Below are 24,587 nucleotides of genomic sequence, written 5' to 3' on the forward strand. Positions count from 1 at the left end.
CGACAGCGGTGCTTTACTGATAAGGTCACTAATGACTTGACCGGTGTCTTCCCTGTTCGTCACTGAGCCTAGTCCCGGAAGCTCGACCGGAAGCTCTTCAGGAACGTTTACCATCATGCACACCACTGCTTCCCTTTGTCTATAAGGTTTGAGCAGATTACAGTGGTAAACTTGCTGTGCTTTCCGCTTTCCTGGCAGACTTACCACGTAGTTAACGTCCGACAGTTTCTGAACAATTCGCGCTGGGCCCTCCCACTGCACGTCTAGTTTGTTGTTTAGCGATGTGCGCAATATCATGACCTCATCGCCAACCTCAAAACGACGGGCCCTGGCTGTCCGATCATAATAAACCTTGGCCCTCGGCTGGGCCTTTGTCATTGCTTCACCTGACAACTCCTGTGCCCTTCTTAAGCGTTCGAGGAGCTTAAGCACGTACTCCACCACGACTGGGTCGTCGCCCCTACCTTCCCATGATTCTCGAAGCATGCGAAGCGGAGATCGAAGCGAGCGACCGTACACCAGTTCAGCTGGCGAAAACCCCGTAGCCGCATGCGGCGCGGTCCTTAAAGCAAACATCACCCCAGGCAGACACAGCTCCCAGTCAGTTTGATGTTCAAAACACAAGGCTCTCAACACGCGCTTCATGACGGAGTGGAGCTTCTCAACGGAATTCGACTGTGGGTGGTACACTGAGCTGTGTAGCAGCTTTACCCCACACCTTTCGAGAAAAGTTGTCGTCAAAGCGCTAGTAAACACTGTGCCCTGATCTGATTGAATTTCTGCAGGAAAACCAACTCGCGCAAATATGGACAGTAGTGCATTAACTATCTCAACTGAGCTGAGTTCTTTAAGCGGCACTGCTTCAGGGAACTTTGTCGCTGGGCAGATCACAGTCAAAATGTGTCTGTACCCCGTGGCTGTTACCGGCAGAGGTCCCACTGTATCAATAACGAGCCGTCTAAAAGGCTCCGTTATGATAGGTACCAATTTCAACGGCGCCCTTGATTTGTCCCCTGGTTTGCCCACCCGCTGACAAGTGTCACATGTCCTCACGAAATGGTCTGCGTCCCGAAAACACCCTGGCCAATAGTACTCTTGCAAGAGACGGTCCTTAGTTTTCTTAACTCCTAGGTGTCCGGACCACGAACCCCCATGTGACAAGCGCAACAGATCCTGACGATAGCATTGAGGCACGACCAGCTGATCGAACTCCACTCCTCTGCGGTCTAGATACTTCCGGTACAGGACTCCACCCCTTTCCACAAAACGAGCAGTTTTCCTGGCGATACCTTCTTTGACATTGCAGCGCACGTTTTCCAGGCTGCCATCCTTTTTTTGCTCGGCTATCAAAGCCGACCGGCTGACTTTTAGCAACCTATCAAGTCCGTCTGACGTAGGCGCGATGAGCAAATCAGTAGATAGCTCTTCTAACTTTCCCGTGTCGGGCATTTCCTCTCCAGTATCTGGCGCCTTTAACGTTACAGACTCAAGTCTATTCTGTTCGGGCGTGCTCTGAATATCAGCTTGCTGCGCCTCTGACCCTTTTTCGTTGTTTGATAACGTCGGCCCCGCAACTACCGCCTTTGCAGCGAGCTCCCGAACCTTCGATCTGGTTAAGGCCTGAACACTAGCTTCACCAAACAAAAGCCCCTTCTCGCGCAGGAGGTGATCGGACCTGTTTGAAAATAGGTACGGGTACTGGGGTGGCAGCATAGATGACACTGCCGCCTCCGTCTCAAGCGCTCCGAAAGGTCCTTCAATAAGCACTTTTGCTACCGGCAGACACACGCTATGAGCTTCCACGGCTTGCTTGATCCATGCGCACTCGCCCGTGAACATATGGGGTTCTACGTAAGACGGGTGAACTACATCCATCGTAGCTGCGGAATCGCGAAGCACTCGGCACTCTTTCCCGTTTACGAGGAGGTCTCGCATGTAAGGCTCGAGAAGCTTCATGTTCTCGTCAGTGCTGCCTATTGAAAAAAACACAACTTTTGGTGTTGTTTCCGGACACTGCGCCGAAAAGTGACCCGGCTTCTGGCACGTATAACAAACGCCCGCTCGCCTCATCTCGAACCGCTTTCTGCGTTCGGCTTCGGCTGCCGCCGTCTCCCTAGGTTCGGTCGCACTGCTTCCACTCGCATCCGCACTACGCGTGTTCCCCTTTGCTCTCATGGGTGTGAACTTCGGCCTCTCAAACTTCGAGCCAAATTCACCCTTTTGACCGTCCTTAGCTCCGCGAGCTCGACGCGTCACAAACTCCTCGGCTAGCTCAGCGGCTCTAGCCACCGTACTCACGTCTGGCCTATCCAAGACCCAGTATCGCACGTTCTCCGGTAACCGACTATAAAACTGTTCTAGCCCGAAACACTGCAGAACTTTATCGTGGTCACCAAACGCTTTCTCTTCTTTGAGCCACTCCTGCATGTTCGACATAAGCCTATACGCAAACTCTGTATATGACTCACTTTTGCCTTTCTTATTTTCCCGAAACTTCCGACGGAACGCTTCCGCAGACAGCCGGTACTTTTTTAGCAGACTCGATTTTACTTTGTCGAAATCCTCTGCTTCCTCTCTATCCAAGCGAGCGACTACGTCGGCCGCCTCGCCGGGTAACAAAGTGAGCAAGCGCTGTGGCCACGTTTCCCGAGAGAACCCCTGCTTCTCGCACGTTCGCTCAAAGTTAACCAGGAACAAACCAATGTCCTCTCCAAGCTTAAACGGCCGCATCAGGTCAGTCATTTTGAACAATACGCGTTCTCCTGCACCGTGTGCCTGACTTCCATTACGAGCGCGTTCCATCTCTACCTCGAGACGCTTCATTTCCAAAGCGTGTTCGCGCTCTTCTTTTTCTTTCTGCTCTTTAAGTTCGCGCTCCTGTCTTTTTGACCTCTCCTCAATAGTCTCAAGGCATTCCGACAGCTCGTCATCCTCAGCCTCTAACTCAAGAATAGCCGTTATCAGTTCCGGTTTTCTTAGTTTGTCTGAGACATCCAGACCCAACTCTCTTGCAAGCTCCAACAATTTCGGTTTGCGCAACGACTTCAAATCCATGGCTGCTCTGAATGCTGCTTTCTCTACTGCTTACTATTGTCTTGCCGCAAACTAACCCGGCAGCAACGACAACCACAATTACCAGCTCTGTTTCTGACACTAACAAAAAGCCTGGCAAAGCTCAGAAGAAGAAAGTCCCGCACTCACCAAACCTCGCAGGCAGGAATTCCGCGCAGTCGTTCCGCTGCAGGCAACCAGTCGTCACACAGGGCTCGTTGCACTGCTCCCGGATCGTCGTTGAGCTGCTCAGCATACTGTCAACTGCATCTCTTTGCTGCTGGCCTCCGTTGTCGCGATCTCGCCGCTGGCAGACCGTTGTTTGAAGTCGTAGGCGATCTCACCGCTGGCAACCAGATGTTTGGATCCGACTGCTGGTACGATCTGTTGGGAACTCGGCGCTGACGCCCGTGGTTGTACCTGGGTCGCAAGCCCCAAGGGTAGCGTTGGCCTGGCGGCCTGGGGTACAACTGCAAGCATCCGAAGGTCCCGGCAAAGCATGAGTCGACAGGTAACAACGAAACAACTTGTTTATTTTAACATCGCAAAGAGTTGGTGGTCAGGTTTGACCGAAGTAGAGAGACGGGAGAGCACTTCACTCAACGGAAGAAATCGGAGCCCTCCTCTGGCGTCCGGGGGCAGCTGTTTTTATACTCTCGCAGTTGAGGGCAAGAAGGAACCCCTCAAAAGACGAGCACGTGAATGTACAATGGGCTAATGGTGACGCACACTGTCGTAGCGATGCCGTAGCACCATGTCGTGGCGCTGCGCACGATCTCGTAGCACCTGGTCGTGGCGCTGCGCAGCACACTGTCGTGGCGCTGCGCAGCATACTGTCGTGGCGCTGCGCAGCACACTGTCGTGGCGCTGCCGGTCGGACACAAAGACTGTAACGAGAAGATGGTCCCTGCTTTGGCATCGCCTGTTTCGGGCACAATGACTGGAACGAGATCCCTGCTTTGGCATCGCCTGTTTCGGGCCCAATAATTGGAAGGAGATCCCTGCTTTGGCCTCGCCTGTTTCGGGCACAATGACTGGAACGAAATCCCTAGGCGGTCGCATCGCCGCAGACGCGCCTGGAAACACCTGGCGATGAGTGTTGCGGTGACGACGATCGGGCCAAAATGTCCGCCGCCCCGCCGCCGTCGCGCCGGCAAAACCACGTGTCGCAGGCGAAACGCAACACCGCCTAACCTTATTTGATGAGGTAGGTCATCCACCTTCATGCCAGGCTTGAGCATATAAGGAGCACTGAACGTGTTGTGGACCCTTCTTCACTCACACCTTGCACTCGCCAACGTTCGCGGGTAATCTCGGTGACCTTGCCGAAAGCCGCTAACGCTGTCCGGACATCTTCGTCGTCCACACCATGCAGAAGCCAGTGTAGCTATAAGCCTAACCTGATGGTCTTGTGGGTATATGATGAGACACCGTCAAAGTCACTGCCCACACGTGGTTGATCTGATCAGATCCTAATTAATAATAATAATAATAATATTTGGGGTTTTACGTGCCAAAACCACTTTCTGATTATGAGGCACGCCGTAGTGGAGGACTCCGGAAATTTCGACCACCTGGGGTTCTTTAACGTGCACCTAAATCTAAGCACACGGGTGTTTTCGCATTTCGCCCCCATCGAAATGCGGCCGCCGTGGCCGGGATTCGATCCCGCGACCTCGTGCTCAGCAGCCCAACACCATAGCCACTGAGCAACCACGGCGGGTAGATCCTAATTAAGGCTACGACAATTGTGTCCCGGAACTCTTCGACCCTAAAGAGTCCCACACGTACAGTCGCCCAAATCTTTAACTGGTGTGCGGGAGCGGCGACTTTTCCGTGCGTCAGCGCCGTTTGACGGGGCGAGGCTGGAAACAGTCTGAGGCTAAGCGCATGCGGACAAAGCGCGCTCAGCTGGGCCCATCGTCTACTAGGCTGTTTCCAGCCTCGCCGCGTCATACGGCGCTGACGCCCGGAAAACGCCCGGAAAAGTCGCCGCTCCCGCACACCAGTTAAAGATTTGGGCGACTGTACGTCCCCGTGCAGAAACACGGTGTTGTTAACAACACGTCGTGTATATAGAAGCTGTGGTAGAATAACCGCCGCTCGAAGAGAGCTCATGATTCCAGCGTCAGACGCGCGCGACAGCCAGCGAATTATTACGCCCCGAATGCATGCCTTGGCAAGCTGCATAGAACGCCCTTATGAATTTCTCGTAGGAGGGCGAGCGCGTTGAGACGCTTGGCGAGTTTCGATTTGGCCTTGCTGAGGCGCAGTCAGAACGCAGGCGAAAGCTTTCGCGGGCAAGGTCAAAGCCAAGGTGCGTACAGAAAATGCAAGCAACCAGAGAATTTACCTCTGCTACAACATGGAGAAACTTCTTAAGAGCATGCGTTGGAACGCAAGCTAGCGCGTCACCGGGCAAATTATGAGAGAAAAAAAGCACCGCAACAACAATTATTTCATTTACCAAACACAAGATTGGGGGTAAGAATGAGTTTACAGGGTAGACCGCCATAGTGGGCGTGATATTCTTTGGAGTTGTTTATCTCCTAAAATACGACAGTCTATAGGTTTCAAGGGTAGAGCATAAGCTTCATAAGTAATAATTACAAAGAATGCTACCCATTATATGATAATTTCCCAGTGGGGAGTTTCTTCCGCAATTTTATTTCTCTCTCTCTCTCTCTCTACTTTAATGCTGAGCAAACACAGAATCGCTTCTTTGCGGAAATTTACTAAACTATGCCGTATTCGCGATCGACACAGATCCCGCTAGAGGCAGCCATATGAAGGTTAACACTCTTGACAAAACCATATTGAGGCGCGCGGTGAATGGCATTTCTCGCACAGCCCAGCACCGCTGCAGCCCACCATTGCAGCCGAGCCCAACCAGGCGCCAGATGGGGCCCGAGCCCATTGAAGAAGCGTCGTGTTCTTCATGGGAAAAGTCGACGCTCGATGCTAGACGCAGCCGGAGTTTCTGTTTCGCTAGTACCTTCCGCAAGATATAACTTACCCCAAGATGGCAGCGTCCTAGTGAAAAGTGTATACACTTTAAAACGAAACTAGGAAGTTGCATTGACGCCAGCAACTTGTCAGTGGGGATGCCCGCTTTCGTAGCAATGAGACTACGATGTAACGAAGTTGAAGGGGGAGCCAAACTTCCTTCTTTATATTCGTCATTTCTTTATAACGGATGTCCTCCAGGGCCTGCCGGGCTGTGGAGCGAACCGGGCGAGGAGCGATCAGTGTACCATTGAGTAACGCGAAGCCGATGGAAAACACCGCCGAATTACCGAAATGTTTTCCTCAGTGCAGTTGCTAACACAGTTGCCACTGTACGGAGCGGGCGAGGACGCGCGACACCATATGGGGTTCGGCGTGCTCGAACCTGTGGTGGTCGATCGTTTGGCGGAAGAAACGAAGCTGTGACCACACAGTTTAGTGGGAAGACATCTTCGAAGCCCACATTGAAGTCGTCATAAGTTTTTAGTTCTGAATGTGTCGGTACATGCAATGACAGAAAATGCAAAGTGGCATTTATGCTGTTTGTAAAAGTGCGCTGATAAGAATATTCTAGTATTTATTAGTCTTCCATAAGTCTGCTGTCTGTGATGTCACGGAATGAGGCAGCACTGCTTTAATTTTAATAACTGTGGTCAATTCTATGTTATTAGTATGAAATGAAAGTGGTACTCTCAGTATTTCATATTACTTTTTTCATGCATGGAAAGTTGTACTACTGTGCACATTTCAACACTGAAGCAGTACGATCGAGGACACGTGACATTAGGTGTACTATAGACATGACATAGTGTACTGTGGGCAGCGCATACGCTCACAGCAAGGCTAAGCTCTACTTGTAATGATGGTGTGGCAGTGCATAAAAGCAAAACTTAACAGCTTCACAACATTGTCGGGGACGCCAAAAAATAATGTTCATTCTGATGACAAGGCACAAATGGAAAAGCTCATAAAGCACGATGCGAAATCTTGTGATGATGGGGCACTCTGTGCTTTATACTGATCAAAAGGCACCACGTGAAGTGGCAGCTTTGTGTCGTTTAGGTATGCGCAACTGAACTTTGGCGCTCATCTTTAGTCGTACTTCTAACATTCTTACTACTGGGACCAAAACTACAATTCTTCATCGCCCTGGGTTTGGATGAAAGCACGTATGGTGGAGCTAGCACAATACAAGCTTTCTTAAGGCTTATAATCACGCATTACGAAAGTTTCATCACAGAAACTGACCATCATGTAGACTTAACAATCAACGATAGCCTTCACATTTCACAGCCATTCTTAAAGCTGATGTGGGGCATATAAGCGGCCAAAGAGCCTATTTTTGCATGTTGATTATGTGGGCATCGAAGGTTTAAGCCGCCACATTTTTTTTTTCTCTCACACTTAGAGAGGTGCACACAGTAGAGACAGCGTGTCCGCTAGTCCGGCAAACGGGAGTGGTTTGGGCGGATTGCCGGATGTGCGGGGGCGTAAACGTGAGCGGCCGGAGCGATGCAGCCGCCTGGTGTTGTAAGGTCAACCAGACAAACACAGAGCTAGAATTGCAGTAACCTACTTTATTCTGCTTCGCCGTTGGTGCAAATTTTCGGCAGCGGCGTAATGGTGTTCGCAATAACGCCGCTGTCGAGAGTTTACACTCCAGCTAAGAAGAATATAGTAATTGGATCTGTCTTTGGTTGGTTCAGCTTTGCACCACCAGCTGGCGCCGCCAATCTGGCCGCTCACGTTTATGCCCCTGCTCATCTGGCAAATCGGCGGCGCTTGCCGGAATACCGGATGGACTGAAATTCCCTAGTTTCGCAAGTTCTTTCAGCGTTTGCACGTAACACGTGAATGGAAGTCGGTGATGACAGCAGAGCTTCCGTTGTGGCAGTCACAGTTACAGGTTGCTTTGAATAGCGGCAGTCATCACTGCCTCACTCAAAACACTGTTCCTTTCAAAACCGCATAATGTCACTCAGGGCTTGTCGAGCCAGGTCTGCGGTTGCACGGTGAAAGGAGGGCAGCAGTTACTGTCCGTCAGTATCGCCGCGACCAAAGCAAGTCACTCTCTGCTCAATGTGATGGGCAGCTGCCACGCCTCCAGAAGAAAGACACATGAGTGGAACCTATAAAAGATGACGAGCGGCAGGGCCACCCTAGAAATGATGCCCCACGACACGGCCCCGTACATGGCCAGCTGCTGCTGACTGGATATGTGGTTCTGGTTCGTGAACGTCTCCAGGAGCCAGAGCACCAGGTTGCTGAACATGAGAAACGTGACGACTTGCAAGCCGGACTTGTTGTTCTTCTTAGGCAGGCAACGCATGGCGAGTCGCTGGACGAACAGCGACTGTAGGCTCGCAAACAGCACCATAAAGGCTCCGTCCACGAGGAGGAGCATGTGCTCGGACCCTTCGAAGATTCTCGAGGCGCCGGCGACGACACCGAAAACGCCGTAAGTGTAAAGGGCGAGGAGGCCGATGCCCTGCAGGATTGAGTTGAGCTGCGTCGTCCTGCCGCGCTTGTGGTAAGCGCCGCCGACAGTGCAGAGTCCGATGGCCGTTCCCATAGCCGAAAGACCCTGGACGGCGCAGTGGAGAGTGGTGACTGCGGAAAGCGTCTCGATTTCCATGTTCTCGTTGCTCAGCACGAAAAAAAGGATGAGAACGATGACGCCGGCCACAAGAACGAGCAGGCCCAGGAAGAGGCCCTTGCTGGAACCCTGGCAGTCCACGACACGGTCGGTAGAGGAGGTGACGGCAGCTTCAATGCGGTCGGTAGTGGGAGAGTACCGGCGGCCATAGTAGTTCTTGCCCCTGGTGCAGTAGGAATAGTTGTCCCAGATGTTGTAGACGACCACGGCAGCCACGACGCTGTACTGGACGATGAAGGGCGTCAAGAAGGGCGATGCTTTCTGCCAGATGGCGCCCACCGTCGTGTTGTGCAGGCAGCGTTGCAGCGTAAGCATACGTTCCATGGGCAGGTTGTCCATGGACCGCCACAGGCAGTCCGACGTGACTGCATGGTGAGAGAGACACATCAAAACCTTGCTGAGCGTGGTCCAGTCCAACAAGACAGCTCGCGGAATTAGGCAACTGACTTATTTTGCAAGAAAAATACTGCTGCGTTGAGCTGCGTACGGTCGTTGGACTTCTACTAATTGCCAATTTAAGGCGACTAGCCAGAATTTTAGAGTGCAGCTCTTAAGCCCAGACCACATGTAAGCTTGCGCACGCGCGCAAGCTCGCGTCAGCGCGCCCACGCACGCGTAGACGGCGCGGCGCGGCTCGTACGTGTCGATACGCGGCGCGATCTCGGTTAACAGCTCCTCGCTGTTACCGCCATGTTATCGCGCGCTTGCGCTGCCTTGCATTGGCGCGCCTGGCTACGCAGCTACGGCATGGTACATTCAACTCTCAGTGTAATTTATATCATGCAAGAAAGTGCTTCTTTCATTTCGGTGCTGATCTAATAGCTCTAAAGATATAGCTATAACGTTTATAGATTTCGCAACATTTTGAAACACTGTAACAAAGTACGAAGTGACATCCGCCAAGCCGTCTGTGAGTGAGCCCTGTGACATAGCCTGCAAGTTATCTAGGAGGCTATGTCAGTGAATGGGCGCTGTCGCGCGTCTTTGTAAATGCAAACCGCCATTCCTCGCTAGGCGCGGCAGGCGCAACGTCCGTAGACGTGAGCTTGCGCGCGTTCGCAGGTGTATGTGTGGTCTGGGCTTTAGGCGCCCGTTCGTGCGGAGAGCGTCGGCGTTTTCCCTCGTAACCGAGCGAACGAACACAGCGAATGATGAAAGTGAACGCGGAGCGCAGCGGCAGATGAAAGACGGCGATCGCGAAGAGAGCAGGAAGGAAGCAGGAATATACACAAAGACAGGGAGGAAAGCGGAGGAAGAGGGAATGACGAAAGCGTGAGAAGAAAAGTGCAGTGCCGCTCAAGACGGCTTTGCGGCGACGATGACTACGAGATGGCGCCAGAGTAATGCGCGTCTTCTGTATGGAAACAAAGCGCTGCATGCGCGGAGATCTGTCTGCGGCGGCTGCTGTGAATTGCCTCCACGTGTCACCCAAGCGCCACCTCTCGCGATCTTCCGATTAGCGCGGCAGTCGCGCCATACATCACTCCGTTTGCAACGTGCCGCACGAGACAGACTGTCCGCGCCAGCCGCTATATCGCGGAATGAAAACACGTATACAGCTGCGCTCAGATTTCCTGTTAGGGGGTATCGTAATCGTTGGCGAATTTTTCATTGTTGAACAATCTTTAGTCGCTATCCGTTTCAATTTCTATACGCAGAAAACGCAAATAGAGGGCACGAAATGTATAATTGCAGAGGAAGATCTGAAGGGTTGTAGAATCGAGACCGCTATGTAAACGAATTTCACCATATAATGTATTATAGAAGCTAAATGGTGCGGCGAATATTAAATATAAAAACAAGTGGTTATTCAGCAAAAATGAAAGAACTAATCGCTAAGAACAGGGAAGAGCGCAGTCCTTTTATAACTGTTATTCTCCAAGTTTCGGGTCTATATGTTAACACAGGGATATTATTACAGTGGCTGTTGTATACTTTTCAAGGATATCCATAAGGCGCCGTATATGTATTGCCATGTTGCGACGGGGAAGAACGGCGTAGTAGGATAGCTGTGAGATATAAATTTAGCCCTTTATTGAGCGAACTTGTGCCCAGCAAAACAAGTAACGCTCGAGCACAACAATAACAGTGAGCAAAGTCGGCGATCGTCGAAAATCTAATTCTGCGGATCGGGCGTGTCGGCTATATATATACATAGCTCAACCAGCTCAACTAACCTTCCAGCGTAATTTCTGGTGGTCGTGTAGGTTCTAGAATGTACACCAGTATTCCCGTCGCGTACAGAATTCGATTACACGAGGCTCGGCGACAACGTAGACGACAGATAGAATCATCGAGAACATTCGAGAAACTTCCGATACAAGAAGGCGCATATTGTGCTGAGTAATAACCATTAACAGTTGTTAGCTCGTGAAATTCGGCCACTGGATACAGATGACGAAGTATGCGTGTCAGTATCACGAGTTCATTGTGCCTGCCATATGCGCTCAAGCTCCTATTTTTATTCGCTCGACAGTTTCCTTTTCACCCGCGTTCCCGCGACTGCTTGGCGCTGTTAGATACGGGACCTTTTCCTGAGCCTCTTTCGATTCCACCAGACCCCATTGAAGCGCGCCACACCTAATTAAGGAACGCAGAAGCACATCTACCACCTTCCCGAGGAGCAGCACGTCCAAACAAGTTGGCGTGCCCCACCTCGTGCGCCGCATGTGGAGCAATTCACTGTTTGACTCTTCCCGAAAGTGTAGCGAGAGCCTGGCACGGTTCCAGGTCACGTGGGTCCCGAGCAAAGCTGCTTTGCGGTTCTGAAAGGTCGCTCCAGAACAAACCGCCTGCCCCCGCTGTGCGCTTGCCAGCCGCGAGGCATGACGGCTGTAATGAACCGTGAAGCCCTGGCAGCAACCCCCACCCCATCTACCTTTGTGACGGCAGTTGCAGACCAGGAAGGCAATACCGGAGACAAGTAATACCTCGGACAGGTGGAGACAATGGAGCAACCCTCTGCGCCGGGTGTGACTTGCACTCGCACGGGCGCCTACCATTGGCCGAAAATGACGCCACCTGAGCGGGCTCACCGATTGGCCGAAAATGACGCAACCTGAGCGAGCTCGCCGATTGGCCGAACGTGACGTGACTTCGAGACACCGAAGGGGTTAAAAGCTAGAGACCGGGAGCCGCAAGGGAGCATTCCTTCATTCATCTCTTTCGAGCTTCTTGCCACGGGCCGCAGCGTCCGAGTTGCTGCCGGCCCGTAACGACGTTATGACTGTTAATTTCTTTGTACTCTCACTGTAAATAATGTAAATAAACCTCCAGTTTTCATCTCAAAGTCCTCCTCAACCTCGGCCAACTCCCGCACTCAACGGCAAGGTCCAAAATCCGGGGGACAGCAATTGGGATTGTCCTCCAGATCCAACAGCGCATGCAAGCGTACTCCACCACGCTTCAAGTGACTGACGAAAAAAAAAAAGAATGCCAACTGTTTGCTCTGTACTCGCGGACAACTTCCTATGGCAATGAAGGGAAAGCTACGGGGGCGGAGCTTCTGCAGATGTGCTACCGCGCCAAGTAGTCCGCCAGCTGTGACATGGTTACTAGCACTAACAAGACTAACGAAAAAAAAAAGTGGTACAGGACAGAGCGCTAGCGCTCTGCCCTATCCCACGTTCTTTTTCGTTAGTCTTGTTAGCGCTAGTAACTTCTTTTCTTTTCTATTTTTTATTGTACTATACGTTCGGAGACGCGACTATGACCTCTGGAATTTAGTGCCGGTGGGCAAAAAATGAAGGCGCTCCAATATCGGTGGACGTACAGAACACTTTGTGGTCGCCTTGGTCGTCTATGACGTGCGTGGTGAAGTTGAATCCCTTGGGCGGCCCGATGATCTGCCCATCCTGGACAACGTGGCCCTGTCGGAGCCACTCGCTGGCCGTCTCCCAGAGCAGCAACTTGAGCCAGACGGCGATATTGGTGACCACGAGGTGGACCAGCACCAGGTGGCGCAAGCAGCCCAGTGATCGGGCCACGGTCTGCGCACGCAAAACACACGAAGCGTCAACTACTCAGGGACACATTACTAGTAGCTCTTAGACACTTGTAAATCGCCTTGTTGTGACGAATGAGAACATAACGGAAAGCACGAAATGGTGCTTTGCTGGCATGCATTAGTATTTTGGAACTCTCTCAGCGTTAGTTCGGAGGAAGAGGAGAGGCTGAGCTGTACATAGGGGATCAAATCACAAACGAAGGCCGAAATTTCGTTTTTCGATCGATGTTCTCGCACGAAAATGCGGGCGGCGATGGGATCACGTCAGTGCGTGCGTGATATTTCACTTTCTAAGCGATTTTTGTGGCAGCCAAACCAAGCCCTCAGGTCGAATTGCCATATATTTTCGAATGCCATTTAGTTATTTGGAAACGTACTGAACTATAGCATGTACCATTTACTGTCACAGATTTTGAAGATACAGGGAGCAGCTTCGGGAATCCGAAAGTGGTGGCGCCGCCATTTTGTGTTGATATGACAAGCGTGTCTCCAAAAAGAGATCGACTATCTGGAGAGGCATTTTATATGATTTCCGCAATTTTCTTCTTTGTTTTCTTCTTTTCTGCAGTTCCGCATGCACCACATGTGGGCTATATATCTTTTTACATTATTTTCTCAATAAAGACCAGTTGTGAGAAGGCGGTCGCTTAGGGTCATCTTAAACACTCGTCCGCGTCGTTACCTAACTGGGCTGTAATTTCTAAGCCGCTCGATGAAATATTTTCACGTAGCGGCCGTGGCAGAGTTTTCCACCGCAGCTTCACTGCCACCAGCTATAATGAAAATCTATCTATCTCTGTATTCAGAAAAGTTTCCACGCGCGCTACAGTGGTTCCTAAGAACAGGCGTGATGGTTAGCTCTTGTGAATGAATAGCTTTGTGAATGAGGGTTCTTTCATCGTTAGAAGTGGTAGAGCCGCAGACCTGTGCGTTCATGAAGACGAAGTGCATCTGCAGGAAGGTGAACAGCGCGTGGAGCACAGGCATGGCCAAGTTCACAGGGTCGGTGCACGGCTTGGTCAGCGTGAATATGGTGGCGATCTCGAGGCCGCACGACAGCAGAGTCCCCAGGCCGAACACTGCAAGAGGCCGAGGAGTGAGCCGCGGTAAACTCCATCTGCGCTAACGCCGCTTGCTGTTACGCTTTCGGCGCTAGAAAGTGAACGGAAAACGAGAAGGCGTTGTTCTAACGCAGAAAGTGTTGTAAGGCTGTAAGTATCTCAGCAACTTTCTTTCAAAATCTAACCGAAATACTCCAGCAGTTATTGCGTGAACATTTCAATCTGGTGTGAAATGCTTAAACTTACGAGTTCTACCAAAATGCATTTCCCAGCCGCGCGCGGCCATATCCAGCTTTCGTGAAATGTCGTCACAGCTCCACCAAGGACCTACCACAGGTGTGGTCAGTATTGCGAAGCCTAAAAAAATTAAATTATGGGGTTTTACGTGCCAAAACCACTTTCTGATTATGAGGCACGCCGTAGTGGAGGACTCCGGAAATTTCGACCACCTGGGGTTCTTTAACGTGCACCTAAATCTAAGTACACGGGTGTTTTCGCATTTCGCCCCCATCGAATGCGAAGCCTGTTTTCATAAGTGATGCAAACCGTACCGTTAAAATTCATTTGGGAAATGCGCTCTTCTAATAAGGAACGACTAAAACAAAAGGCGCGTACACCGTGCGACCAACAAACCACGACAAAACGGGACGTCTGACATGACATTGCGAGAGTGCATCTTTAGAACATATCCAGAGGAAGGCAACCTCTACCTGCAATAAAAAAAAATGAATCTCCGTCTTCTGGTCCGACCTCGCCGACTTCATCTATGACGCACACGGACCGGGTGGTCGTCTCCACGGGAATCATTTGCGAAGAAACGAGACGCCAATATTCCTGTAAAAAACTTTCGCACATGCCTTTAGTGCTTAAGACGCTTGTGTTGATAAAGATCATATCAAGCAAATTAGACATTGTTTGCTTCTACGCCCTCTGGAACTTCAGTGCCTCTGGAACTGTTCCTTCGTGCCTTGCTCCTCGTTAGCTCTCCTTTCTGCAAAAAAATATCAGTGGCCATCACTTACCGATGACTCCTATTCGGAGGTAAATGCTGACGTCTGAGCAGGCCGTCATGACACGACCACGACGCAGCGCTGCTTCAGGGTCGGCCCCATGACGTGACGGCTGGCCGGTCAGCGCTGGACACCGGTCCACCATGGTGCTCACGTAGACGCCCAGGAGGCATACCACGGACCCGCCCAGCAGGTACGCGTACAGGTAGCCCTGCGACACGCACCATCATTCTAAAGCTCTCTACCTGCTCATCACGCCATGCGTGTCGTAACATGAGCTACATTCATTTGGCAGCCTTACGGTTCAAGTACAGTGCACTTTGAGACGCACCACTACAAGGCTTTCGAGGGTATTTGCCATCTTATTGCGAAGTTTTCTTCTCCAAGTCACATAACACGGGCATGTCAGCAAACTGACGTAGTCCCAATCCTATCACATGCAAGTGGAGCAATGGGAGGAACTGCTGTCCAGCGACCGCTGCGAAGACCGCTGCCGCACTAGACCAGCTATCGGTCTAGTGCGGCGTGCACGACGGACAGCAGAAGCCAGTGAAGCCCTGGACTGAGGGCAGCCGAACATTGCGATAGAGGACGATAGAGGGTGAAGACCTCCGGGGAAGACACAAGGAGAAAGACTCCCCTGAAGAATGCGCCTCAGCCGCAGAACAACACAATTACTAGACACAATTACTCACTCACTCACTCACTCACTCACTCACTCACTCACTCACTCACTCACTCACTCACTCACTCACTCACTCACTCACTCACTCACTCACTCACTCACTCACTCACTCGCTCGCTCGCTCGCTCACTCACTCACTCACTCACTCACTCACTCACTCACTCACTCACTCACTCACTCACTCACTCACTCCATTTCCGAGTCAACTCAGTTTTTGTCGTGTATCTTGACCCTTTCGTGGGCCGATACCCAAGATAGTGCATGCACTCTCAAAATAAATGCCACTGGAGCCTTGGGTGTGTGCCACTGGGTATGGGTCGCTTTTCAACGAACCTCTTTGACAGCAACTTGAGTCAGTGGGTATCACAAGTACACCACATACGTGGCGACATCTACGTAATGCCGTAGATGTCAACTTGAGTTGAGCCTGCTTGGAAAATTTTTAGATGTATTGCTGACACTCGCTGATTAATCGTCGCTGCTTATTCAATTAGCGGACTTACACTTGAATGCGACCACATTCATTTACATTTTTTTTTTCAAATTATGGGGTTTTACGAGCCAAAGCCACAATCCGATCATGAAGCACCAATCGAAATGCGGTGGCCGTGCCGCGACCTTGTGCTCAACAGCCCTGCACCATAGCCGCTAAGCAACCACGGCGGGTATTCATTTCCGTTTAACGCCTCTTGGGAAGTATTAAGTCGACGCTGTGCTGTTTTCTTTCTTTCTTTCTTTCTTTCTTTTTCTTTGTCACACGCTCATTCTCCAGAAACATATTTAGAAAGGTGTTCTTGGCAATTTCTCTCCAAACGTTAATGGGAATTGAGTATTTTGATTTGCACGATAGAAGAGTTCGACCTTTTTACGCCAGTCCGATATCTCTGCCTTTTGTTATTCTCTTATGCATTTCGCTTATAGTTAACATGCCACAATGAGTTGCCTGGCAGGACTTACGTGAAAGCGCAGAAGAGGCACGGAGTTGTCCATAACTTCCGTCAACACCAGGACTGTCGTGATAACCACAGCTATTTTGCCATACAGTGCACTCACCATGTTGCACGTCATAGATTTTGTGCGCCTCCTGCAAAAGGACATTAAGAAAATACCTTGTATGCTTGTGTGGATCTGTGCTCAGGGTTTTAAGGGAAAAACATGTTAGCACCGCCTTCACTCTAGCATCCTGTAATCTTATCTAGCACCTCATCATGGATAGTCACCGAAGGGAACTATAATCAGCGTCATACAGTACGCTGAATCTGAGGTGCAGGCTGACATGCCTGAGCGGTTTATGCGAGACATCATGCCCAGCCACTGCGCACTCATCTAGCCGTGATCGAATCAGCGTCTATATACCGAGAAAAAGGAAGTGGAAGAGGAGACATGGGGTCGCACTTGCACATCTGTTGCAATACCTTGAGCTCTTGGCCATATTCGTATGAACTCGTATTATGCTAAATGTGGGATAGCCAGTGTATCTGAGCCGCCGGCAATTGACTGTTGACTGTGCCCAAGTAATTAAGGCAACGAAGCATAGGAAACAGGGGAGATGAGAGAGAAAGAGTTTGGGGCAGCGGTTGCACAAGTGTTCGTAGAAGCGATGGAAAGTTAACGTGGAGCCATCCGGACACGTGGGAAGCGGCGAGAGATAATAACCGCTGCAAAAAGGCAGTAAAATAAACGTTGAAAGGAAATGAGGATCCGGATATCTATTCATGGGGGGAGGGGGTAATTTATAGCATTATTCTTCAATCTCTTCACAATAACTTCCAATGTCGACAAACGCATGATGCCAACCTCATGGGGATGGTCGATTAATTTTTTGTTCGATTAACAATTAATCATTCATCATTTTGGTCTTTAATCGATTAATCGCTTTCGACAGAGGGTTTTTCATCGATTAATTTATCAGTCGAAATTCTTGCAGGGCCCTTTCAAAAAGGCTGACACACCAGTTATGTACTTTGGTAGAAACCTATTTTAATGTTTGAGAGGTGGAACAAGTTTGAAAGACAAGTGTATGAACGTTTGACAAAGTACAATATTTAACTTGTTAGGGACCAAATATAATTGGCGCATAGTGCGGAATTAAATAAGATGCATGATAATCCCTGTGCAGGACAGTTAAACAAGAAATATGAAAAATGGCAAAGTGAAAGGTGTAGTCCAACTGAAATATCCAAGAAATTGCAATGTGCACAGCGGAAAAGAAAATTACTGCATCATGATTTTAAATTACATGCTCTTTTCCACAGAGCAAAGGAATGTCAATTGGCTGGGATGCTTAGGTGAAATCGACACCTTCTTTGAATCGCCACGCAACCAGCATGCGAGAATAGAAGCTCGGACGCTACGGATTTGCTGGAATCGACATAAACTCCATCACTGTGTCAAATGCATGCTCCAAATCGGCACGCATGGTGTGCCACGTCTTTAGTGAACTGGGGGTGGTACGACGATCAACGACTGAGTTTGCTATGGTATGCCTTGCATTGCGTGGGCATTTCGAGCCTCTGGCTTCGGGCGGCGTGATGGCGTGTGCGGTGTGGGGGAAGAGAGGGGAAGGGATCGGCTCGGCATCGCTCGGAAAAACAGTGGACAATTGCTCTACCGCAGCCGCACATTCATTGCTCGTGCGCCGCCATTCCAGCACGATTCCAGTTTTCGGGCCACGCCTGTCAAGCTCTCGAAAAGATTTATCGAACAGGCCTAATAAATTAGGTCGATTAAATGAAAACATCGATGAAGATTAGTCTTATTGCGGGACACATTTAATCGATTAATCGATTAATCATTCATATATAATACTAACCCTACAACATCAGTTGCGTGAGCTTGCAAGTAAGTCGTTTGCTCGCTCGTTTACCAACAAGAAATGATTAATTAGGTAAATGAATAAATAGGTAAGCACATGAATAAATAAGTAAACAAACAAAATAAGTTTCACAGTGGGTTAGTAGGAATGCCATAGTCAGGGGTGGGACTCCCGCGCCGATTGCGCCATTTTGACACAAACGCAAATTCCCGCGCCAAACTGCGCCAAACGCAGAAAATTGACCGAAATTGCGCCACGCTGCACCAGGACAGCTTCGGCATGAGTGCTTCGGCAGTGGCCGGGAACGGCGAGCGGATTCGTTTTCCGAAAAATAGCGCAGCCGTTCACATTGCACACACCGCACGACGGCGGCCCCCGCATAGTTTCTCGTAATTTTCGCGCTTGCAACAGTGGACGACGAGCCGACCAGCAAGTGGCCGGCGCGGCGATTCCCGGCTGTCGTAGCTCCTGTCGGAACGGCCAGGGCGGCTGTAATTACAGTTTCAAGATTCAAGTAAAGCAACTAGCCCAGTTATTCATTCTGTTACAGTAATTAGAGAATTTAATGTGTGTACGAGAGTACGGTCGAACGGGTCGAGCGGCGCGATGCTCCCTATATAGCTGAGGCGCAATACAGCGAAAGGTAGTCTGAGGGCACTGCGAGCTAACTATAGATATAGGGAGGGGCGCGCTGCAGCGGGTTCAGCGGGCGGGCGTCTCTGTCCCAAGGGCCAGTATGGCGTAAAACTTTGCCAATCTATCTTTATGCCTGTGTGGGCGAGGCCTGCGCCATTATGACATATCACGAAGGGTAATGGCGGATGTGGAATAAAAGAAATTATAATAGTTTTACGGTATAACAGAAAGTTAAGCATTAAGTGCTTTGCAATCGCCCTGGTCTAGCATGTCGAAATGGCTTTCAAAAAAGTCTCAGTTTCGCCCGAAAGGCGAAGCATCGATTGCGATAGCAAATTAGTAGACAGCTGTACGCAGTAAGGAAAGTAGTTTTATCGGCCGTATAAACTTGTAAACATTCGCTTAATAAATGAACAAGCATGGTGTCACGCATACACAAGCAAAAGTGAGCACATTTCACTCGATCGCCGGGCGCACTCGCTGTCAAAACGCTGGAGTGAGGAATCGCGGCAGCAGCAGCGAGCGAAGTGACCTTCGTGCTACCTCTCGCTTCAAGCGAACTAAGCGAGGAAAACACAGCGCACGCGAAACTATCATCACTCGGCGCATGCACTGTCCCCATCGTAGATCGCTTTCAAGAGAGTTACCGCGCGACCGTGCCATACGCAGCAACCGCCGGAGTAGAACACCCTCCTCCCCATCCTCCGGTGCCTTGCGCGCGACGGAAGACGGCGCGCTTTCTCCCCACGTTCTTGTGCGCGCGAGATTGACCCGCCATCTTTGGCTCACCTTAGCACGATTTCACTCGCACATACAGCATACGGCGCGGCGCAACGATATGCTTTATACAGAACACCACGGCGACGACGACGACATAAATGCGCTGGTGTGTCCATATAGTTGCTATCACAATGTTGAACTACCGTAGTTCATAGCTCTCGCTTCTCCTTACGGTCTGTTGGGGAAGCGCATTTCCAGGCACATCCCCTACATTGTCGAGACATTGAAGAAAAATGTATTTATCAAAAATATCTTGGGCTACTTTTAGAAGTTTCAGACACATTAATGCAAAATGCACGTTTTCTTTTTTTGTGATTGCTACCATAAAACAAAAATATACATGCACTATTACCAAAATTTGCATGTTCTAGACGGTTGCGGTATCGGGGTAATCTGCTTCAAAATTCAGATTAAACGTTGGTTAAGGCAATTGCAGTGTAGCGCTAGTATTGGTTTCGGGTTCGTTGCGGTTTCCAAATGCGCTGCCATATTGCATGTTCCCCTATTCTACCAAAATTCAGACTGGCCTGCTCCAAACTGCAATTTTAGTCTTCTTCAAACTGCTCCAAAATGCAATATTGTCTGCTCCAATAGGCAATTTTACTTGCTCCAAAAACTGCTCCAAAATAACCTTGGACAGGCCCACCTCTGCATAGTGAAGGGCTCCAGATTATTAATTTTGACCACCCGGCGTACTTTATCGTGCACCCAAAGCACGCAGCAAACCAATAAATCAATCAAGATCCAATTAACTAGAACCCATCAGTAAATCCCACAAACTACACTGCACCGCGCGTGTACTTACCTGCACTTGGTGGAGCTCTGCGAGGAGTCGGCCGAGCCCTTGCGGGGCTGGCCGAGCGAGTCGTCGTCGGGGACGGCGAAGGGCGCGCGCAGCTCGGGCAGGCTGCCGTTGCCGTGCTCCTGCAGCAGGCTCGAGTCCGGCTCGGTGGCCTCGTGCATCGGAGGCGGCAGCGGCAGTGGCGGTGGCGGGGGCAGCGGCGCCGAAGGCATCTCGAATGCCGCCGCCGCGTCCGCGTCCTCCTGGTACGCCCTGAGCAGGTCCCCGTTGCGCGCCGGCGGCTGCAGGGGCTCAGCGGACCCGTCGTCCGCCGGGGCCCCGCTCCGAAGCATGGCGCCCGCGCGCTACGGGGGCCTCCCGCCGCCCAGACCCTCCTCCCGGCGCTGCTGCCGCTGGTCTTCGCGAGGTGCCTGCGAATTAAGTCAAACGCCAATGAGATACTCGCACGTCGGATCGCCCACCGGTCAGTCTGTTTTTTCCTGTATGGTTCCAACTTTATCCCAGCTTTAGCTGTGGTACTATCTATATAAACAGAAGCATGAAGTGGGGAAAAAAAAACACAAGCCGGGAGATCCCACGCCCTGTGGAAATAGATGTTAGGCGAAACAGTGTGTGGGGCGCCTACCAAGTTAACGAAACGACCATGACAGCACCAAGACGCAGGCGACTGTTTCATGATCTACAGGACACGCATGTCGTGACATTCATGTCGTGACCCGTCATTCACATTCGTCATACACTCTTGTCATACTATGCCAATTTTGGTACATACTAAGACGTAGGCTGCTGTTCCACGACGTATATGATACGCATATGCCATGGCCTATCATTTAAGTTCGTCATACATTCTTGTTATACTATACCAATTTTGATATCTATGAAGTTTGCGAAACGACCATGAGAGCACAAAGACGTAGGTGGCTGTTTCATGACCTACGTGACACACATGTCATACTATTCGTGTCATGATCGATCGCTTATGTTCGTTATACACTCATGCCATTCTATGCCAATTGTGGTACATACCAAGTTGACGAAACGACCATGAGAGTGCCAAGACGCAGGTGACTAGATAGATACTGTCAAAGTGGAAAACGTTCGCCAAGAAATGCTTCGCCTTTAAAAAATAAGAAAGAGAGAGAAAAAGAAAGAAATTGAGAAAGATAAACTAGAGATATTTTCACGTTTTCTATAGTGGATGACAGCGGGATGCTTGAGGTTCGAACATATTCAGGCACATATTAACTGGTTCCATAGCACTTTGTGAAGTCATACTGCACATATTCGGGCTCATAATTATTTGTAGTGTTCCAGTTTCGGTTTGATCGATCTAATGGAATTCACCTCTCATCTCTTTTCTTTATTTTATTTTATTTTCTGTGAAGTGGTGTAAAATATACATCAGTTTAGTCTGACTGTTACCTTATTCACTCTGTATCACTACCTTCTTCGAGAGACCAAGTGAGCACCAAGCTATACAGGGTGTCCCGGCTAGCTTTAGCCAGAGTTTAAAAATATGCAAACGCCACGTAGCTGGACAGAACAAAGGTAACGTTGTTTGCCGTCGCTTGGAGATACTCAGACTACTTTTCTCATTCCGCATAATTAGTTAATTAGTATTAATTAATTAACTTCTCAATTATTACAATTAGATTAAAAGTGTCAATGATAAAATTGTAGAGCGACATGACAAACTCCCCATACAGCTTTCTGTTCCTCAGTACGTGCTACATGAAAGTGTTTTTTTCTAGCGTGAAAGAAGCCCGCGAATACACGCAAAGCGCCTCGAGCGGCCAGTCGCGCGGCAATTTTGTTGCATTGAAGGGCTTCATTGCCGTTCGGAAAAACACTTTTATCTAGCACGTGTTGGGCAACGGAAAGCTGTATCGGGAGTTTTTCATGTTGCTGTACAATTTTCTCATTGACACTGACACAATTTTCTCATTCTCATTGACATATTTCAGATGTCGATTAATTAATTAAGACTAAAAATCTAATTAGGCGGAATGAAAAAGATATAGTTTGAGTGTCTCTAAGCGACGGCCAACAACGTTACCTTTGTTCTGTCCAGCTACTTGGCGTTTGCGTATCTTAAAACTATGGCTAAAGTTAGCTGGACACCCTGTACAGAACAGACCTATATTTTATCCGGTTTGTTCATCGTAAAAGCAATCAATCGATGACTTTCTAGAGTGTGTATTAGCTACAGACGCTCGATTCCACGTTCCTCCTGTGATGAAGAAGAGGAGCGCATTGAACTCTGATAACATCTGCTTTTTATATCAGTGCAACTCATAGTTACCCAGTTCTATCAAGGTAACCTCGCACGGCCCGTACGTAAATGGTTCGGTTAAACCAGTCAGTTCTCGAAGTCGCCTATCGAAAAAATATATCTCACCGTGGACGGTCCTCAGTTTATCGATATACAGTACTTATCATTTCTTCGAAGTCTACATGACTTACGCAAAGTAGATATAGCGTATCTTGGGCTCTCGCACCCGCTGCCTCTCCGTGTGAAGAGACTGCGTCGTTCTGCATTACGCACTGGAAACATAGATACAAACCATCTCCCTCTCTCCAGCAAGAGAAACGGATCGGCTGCCTAGGAGCGACAGAGCTGAGGGTCAAATCTTGAGTAATGGCGAGACAAAAGGACGGGAGATATGGCAGAGCGACACTTATCGTCACGGCCTGCTTTACCGCGCCATCCAGACGCCTCGTCCACGCGTTCGGTGTCAGATCGCCGCCGTCTCTCATCGTCCTCGATTAGGGCTCGTTGGCGCTCGTCCTACCGCACTACTGCTGGACACAGCCAGTCTTTAAAGCGAATAGCGTTTTCTGACTCTCGCTCGTTTTCGTGGTTGGAGGTTAACCGCGAAAGCAACGGCGCCGATGCACAGGGCGCACATGCGCGTGCTTTCGCGCAACCGAGTAGCGCGTCTTCGTACGATTCAAGTACATATGAATATAGCGACGTCTACAGAAAGAAACAGCGCAAGGAATAACCTACACAACGCTGGCTTCTAAGCGTTTGTTTGCCTTTATATACTGCGGAAACCAAAGCAGTGCGCGTTCCACTCGGCGGCGGTTTCATACTACACGCATAGCGAGAAGTTTGCTTCATTTGCTCTTGCTGGTTGTTTCCTGCGTGTGGCGAGAAGAAGAGAAGGAGGCGGGGAGAGATGAAGAAGGGCGCTCTGAGCGAAGGGCAATCCGTTTCCTGAAATGAGGCATGTCCGACGTATTTTTCTGAACAGTCGGGGCCGGCACAATAATAAATAAATGCTCCTTGACTTGGCTTCAAGACGCTGAAGGAGTTCTAGCTTTTTTAGAAAAAAAAAGAATGAAAAAGGAAGAAAAAAGAACCCTGGCAAGAAAAACCAATGGCAAGATGAGCAGAAAAACTCAAGAGGCTGGAGCTCAGGATGAAGAGGCGTGTAAAGCAGGCTGGCGATGTCAATGGAAAAAGAGAGGAACGAAAAGGAAGATCTATATGCCTTCCAATAAGCGCATGATTGTCCTTGTTGCCCCTTGCGTCGCTCATTCATAACCCCTTGGAGATAAATCGACGGCACTGGGCGTCGTGCTGAGATCGCTTTGCGGAGAACTGGCATAATTTCAGTTTACGCGATGTGCACGATAAAGAAAGAAAACGAAAATCAAGGAGTACAGTGACTCTCTGATGCCCTTCGAAACTAATGCGAAAGGCAGTACGAAACCCTTAATAACTATGCAGAATATATAAGCAATGTCGGTCGTAGCCGTTTGTACTTGAAAGTACCTCAACCTCTCAAGAAGCAAGAAACTTCAGCAATCTTTAAGAAGGGACTCTGAATAGGTATGTTCAGCTGCGACTGCACAATTTTCTACCCTGGATGCATTTCCGAAGAGCGTGAACCCGCCGCCTGACTGCTTAGCCGCAGACCTATGCGAGGACAGCAGCAACCTGAACACTGCAAATTATCATTGTGATCCACTGAGCCTGCTGGTAAGACAACGCGCACCCTACGACCAACACATCTCTTGCAGCTCTAAGAAGCGAGCTTGTCGCGATGAAAGGGAGCGGGCCGGAGCCAAGC

The 24,587-nt window shown here is 49.8% G+C and overlaps 1 protein-coding gene across 1 annotated transcript in view; it reads right to left on the reverse strand.

Moving 5' to 3' along the window:
- Nucleotides 1–6,521: 6,521 nt before the first annotated feature.
- LOC142579247 (proton channel OtopLc-like) overlaps nucleotides 6,522–24,587 on the reverse strand; it is a 35,355-nt gene continuing 17,289 nt past the window's right edge. The window contains exons 2-7 of the mRNA XM_075689267.1: nucleotides 20,512–20,918; nucleotides 16,433–16,559; nucleotides 14,803–15,001; nucleotides 13,644–13,798; nucleotides 12,486–12,702; nucleotides 6,522–9,078 (exon numbers count right to left, since the gene is read on the reverse strand). Of these exons, the coding sequence (XP_075545382.1) occupies nucleotides 8,123–9,078; nucleotides 12,486–12,702; nucleotides 13,644–13,798; nucleotides 14,803–15,001; nucleotides 16,433–16,559; nucleotides 20,512–20,840 (1,983 nt within the window). The 5' untranslated portion in view covers nucleotides 20,841–20,918 and the 3' untranslated portion in view covers nucleotides 6,522–8,122. The remainder of the gene's footprint in view (nucleotides 9,079–12,485; nucleotides 12,703–13,643; nucleotides 13,799–14,802; nucleotides 15,002–16,432; nucleotides 16,560–20,511; nucleotides 20,919–24,587) is intronic.

The sequence above is a fragment of the Dermacentor variabilis genome, chromosome 4 (genome assembly GCF_050947875.1).
Source record: "Dermacentor variabilis isolate Ectoservices chromosome 4, ASM5094787v1, whole genome shotgun sequence".
NCBI classification, from domain to species: domain Eukaryota; kingdom Metazoa; phylum Arthropoda; class Arachnida; order Ixodida; family Ixodidae; genus Dermacentor; species Dermacentor variabilis.